We start from the raw sequence: 4319 nt of genomic DNA on the forward strand, positions 1-4319 counted from the left end.
CACCAGCTCTTACAATCTTTTTCCTTTCACATAACTATACACAATATCTTATTTTGTTCCCAGCAACACCCACAAAATCTGAGTCAACCTCACCTTGAGCTATACTAATATAGTGTGTGTTTTTTGTGTGATGCATTTAATCGACCAGACACTCCTATGCTGTGTAGTGGTAGCATTAACTGTTTGTAAAACACTTGCTACAATGCCTTAGAGCTAGAATAGAAAACTTCTGCTTATCATCATCACCAGCTTCCTCCCCCTTAGTGTGTCAAATTCTCTCAACAAAAATTGCCTCAACTCGTGTGGCTCATCGTGATGAGTTGTCATTGGTCCATAAAACCAAGAAATAGTAATGAGCAGCTCAGGAAGTGGAGAGGGTCGTCATTCAACCAGCGGCTCTGTGGTTCAATCCCTGGCTCCTGAAGTGTGCACAAGACACTGAAACCCAAATTTCCCCTGAGAATGGTGTGTGATAGATAAAATAAATACAGTCCATTCATTATATTCAGTTGTTTTATTTGAGGGAAAGATAAAGCATGTATGTGCACAGAACAGTATCCACAAGCAGAGAACAGTTACCACAAGAGAGCATTTCTCCTCCGCTGGCTCAAATGTGGTCCTGAAATAATGAAGCGCTGACAAGCATAAGGTCAGTGTTCCCTACATGTTCACCACTGCTCAATACTTGTTTGCTTAATGAGTTGAATTTTGAGACCTTGGAGGCGGGGACAGTGGCTGATGTCTCTGTTCTTTTGATTGGCCACCAGTGTTAATTTTGGCAGCTATTTTTGATTTAGTCTTAGTCTTAGTCTTTTGACGAAAATGCATATTAGTTTTAGTCTAGTTTTAGTCATTTTTATCCTTCTTAGTTTTAGTCTAATTTTAGTCGACGAAAACGAATTACATTTTAGTCTAGTTTTAGTCACATTTAATAGCCACATTAAACTCCTTATCTTCCCTTCTCAGGTCCAGGGACCCCCTGTGTTGTGTCTACAACTGCGTACACTGTAAAAATGGTAACTAGTAATTGTTGATCTCATAAGAGTTTTCAAATTAAACTGACTCAGAAATAAGGCTTTGCAATATGCAATCTATAAAATCTTGTCTGTCCAGCAATTTTCTCTCGTTGTTGTCCTAACTACTATTTTAAATCAGCACAACAAGGATTTGTAAATTTTTGAGCAGATTTTTGAGTTAAGTTGGGCCAACTCAGTAGATTCCAGTTTAAACCGGTTTTAACGGCTCTCTGCTGAACCTGAGCGACGGACATTTTCTGGATGGACAACGACGTGGAGCCCACAACAATTTTGCTCAAGACGGTATGGTAAGTGCGTTTTTACCAGAGGTGTGGACTCGAGTCACATGACTTGGACTCGAGTCAGACTCGAGTCATGAATTTGATGACTTTAGACTCGACTTGACAAAATGTAAAGAGACTTGCAACTCGACTTGGACTTGGACATCAATGACTCGTGACTTCACTTGGACTTGAGCCTTTTGACTTGATAAGACTTGCTCCTTTCCCCAAAACCCAAAGATTAAAAAGTATGTTATTAAGGAACGCTCTGTATCTTTCATTGTGTATGTGTGCGTCAGGGGTGTAAAGTAACGAAAGGCAAGGCAATTCTCACTGCAGTGGTAGATGCTGCAAATAGTGGATGACGTTCCCTAACGTGCACATTCAACATATGAAAACTGATCGTAAAGTTCACTGTTCGCGAAAAATATGCGCGACAGGCACAACACTGCACAGGGATCCACTGCGGAGGGGCTGCAGAGCCGCGGGGTGCAGACCCTTGGCTACGGCGAAAGAGCGATTTGTTTGTTTGTTTACTGCTCCGCCGTTAAAGAGTGCGGACGTCAAAACATTAGTTCGGCTATAATATTAGATCCGCCTCTCATTTCCTCCTCCCGGTTGCACGCCTGTTATGCCTCCACGCCGCACCGGCGGGGCGCACCATACAGAGAATCACTGCGCTACACAGGGGCGGCCCTAGCATATTTGGCGCTCTATGCAAGAGCCCCCCCCCCTCAACAAAAAAAAGTTGAAAAACGGAATTGCAACTTTCAGACGGTATTTTTGCCCTTTAAGACTGCATTTCATTTCAAAAAAACACAACAACGATCACAAAAACATGGTGCAAGCATTCGTTTTAGACAGAGTCTCTCCTCAGGAGAAGGAAAACATAATGATCTGTCAGCCTATGGTATCTGAGGTCACAGAGAGGTGGCCTGCGCTGTTTTCGTCTCAGGAGGTAAGGATGTCCTAATTTATTTAGCAATTGTCTTATACAACTACATTGGCTTTTCTTGAAGAAGAACAGTATCTACTGGGGAAATGTGTCAATTCTGTCTTGCCAGTGTTACATTTAAATCTATGATCCATTTGATTCTGTGACCTGTCCTAATTTTCTTACCCTAACCATCTCACTCCTATGGAAGCCCATTTCTTCCAGTTAAAGAAAAAAAAATCCCCATGCTTAATTGAAATTGCAATTACAATTAATTACAATATTTTGTTGATTGTCTTGTTTAGATATCTGAAGAATTTCGGCGTATCACCAGCAAAGACCTCCTGGGGACTTTTAATGCATCTCTTGAAAGATTTGGACCTGGCCTGCTAAAACTCTACCGGACTAAGAAGGGTGGTTTTGGCCAAGAAATGGAAGACCTCCTTGATAAACTCGATGATCAGGTGAGTGAAGTGCTCCTTTGCCTGGCATTTTTAGAAGAGCATGAATATACTTTCTTATAACAGACACAGAAAAAGATGTTGGCTGCTGTAAAAACTACCTTAGTGGATATGCTTCAGTAAAAATGGATGTCCGCAGTCCTTCCTTTGTGTTTTGGTGGCATTTGGTTTAACAGTATTTTAATTTGTTAAAGTAAAGTTGTGTGTGCTTCATCTTCAGTACTATAAAAGATTTCAGATGTTGCATTATGTGTATGTTCAGTACAGTACTATACTTATTGAAATACTTATTTTCCACTGGATACTCTTTAGACATCTGACATTGTTACACACCGAAAGACAGCAGCACTGAGAGGCTTGCCCATTTTCCTCCGCGAAGATACCAAAAAGGTTTTCATGAAGTGCTTGGTAAGTACCAGTAACTGTAGCAAAAAGATAAATACTTCAGGCCATGTAGCTAATTCCTCATTCTCATGAGATGTTTTAAAGTAGTAGTTCATCCAAAATGGAAATATACACCTCCCCAGTGCAGTTTATCAGTGCAGTAATCATATTTCTCTGATTTGTTCATATTTTCATACATTGTTCACACTAACTTTTTTACAATTCATGTAAATCAACCTCCTTTTCACAAGTTCTACTTCTAAACTACTAAATCTATTTTCAGCTATTACGTCAGCTATGTTGCCATTGCTTCATCAATTTTCTTTGGCTGTCAGGTTCCAGTGTATAGCTGCCCATTTTCTTCTGCCTTTTTAACATTTCAACTGTTTTTAGCCGTTATGAAGCCAATCATATCTCAGCCTACGAATTATTCTTTTCAGCTTTAGCACGGACCTTCTCAGCATTCACACACATTTTCTTCAGAAAATGCTCTTTCTAGTTTGTCAAGGCTCAAATGCATCTGTTATTTTTCCTCAGGACACTGACATTTTGGCACCAGTGCTGGAAGGGGCATCTGTGGCCATCCTCACCATCCTAGATGACGAAGCCGACATCTCACATGCTCGAGACCATGCAGTTGTTTTGGAAGGGGGCATCGTGCTGCATGAAATGGAAAACCTCTCCTCTGCGTTCGCCTACCTCTTTGGCCTTCTATATGCCCTCAATATAAATTACCCCAAACAGTTGAGGTATACATTTGAAGCCATCCAGACTATCTTTTTTGAGCTTGGTGGCTCTCGGTGCTCCCAGCGCACAAGATCTTTGAAAACGAAACTTTTATTTTGAATACACATTGTGTATGTGTATGTGTTTGAATACACATTGTGTATGTGTATGTGTTTAAATATACATATTGTTGTATGTGTATGTGTTTAAATATACACATTGTGTATGTGTATGTGTTTAAATATACATATTGTTGTATGTGTATGTGTTTAAATATACACATTGTTGTATGTGTATGTGTTTAAATATACACATTGTTGTATGTGTATGTGTTTAAATACACATTGTGTATGTGTATGTGTTTAAATATACACCTTGTTGTATGTGTATGTGTTTAAATATACACATGGTGTATGTGTTTGAATACACATACACAATGTGTATGTGTCTAAATATACACATTGTTGTATGTGTATGTGTTTGAATACACATTGTTGTATGTGTGTGCAAAAATGGT

The 4319-nt window shown here is 39.6% G+C and overlaps 1 protein-coding gene across 2 annotated transcripts; it reads left to right on the forward strand.

Annotated features, from left to right (window-relative positions):
* Positions 1 to 1044: 1044 nt before the first annotated feature.
* LOC133010934 (uncharacterized) lies at positions 1045 to 3969 on the forward strand. 2 transcript variants are annotated; one of them, XM_061078599.1, is made up of 4 exons: positions 1045 to 1319; positions 2537 to 2695; positions 3005 to 3100; positions 3614 to 3969. In XM_061078599.1, exons 1-4 carry the CDS (start codon positions 1278 to 1280, stop codon positions 3920 to 3922), a joined length of 606 nt encoding a protein of 201 aa, XP_060934582.1. In that variant the 5' UTR covers positions 1045 to 1277; the 3' UTR covers positions 3923 to 3969. The 2 variants fall into 2 exon arrangements, with proteins under 2 accessions (XP_060934582.1, XP_060934583.1); XM_061078600.1 differs by having other exon boundaries at positions 1046 to 1324.
* The last annotated feature ends 350 nt before the right edge of the window (positions 3970 to 4319 follow it).

The sequence above is a fragment of the Limanda limanda genome, chromosome 9 (assembly GCF_963576545.1).
Source record: "Limanda limanda chromosome 9, fLimLim1.1, whole genome shotgun sequence".
Taxonomy (NCBI): domain Eukaryota; kingdom Metazoa; phylum Chordata; class Actinopteri; order Pleuronectiformes; family Pleuronectidae; genus Limanda; species Limanda limanda.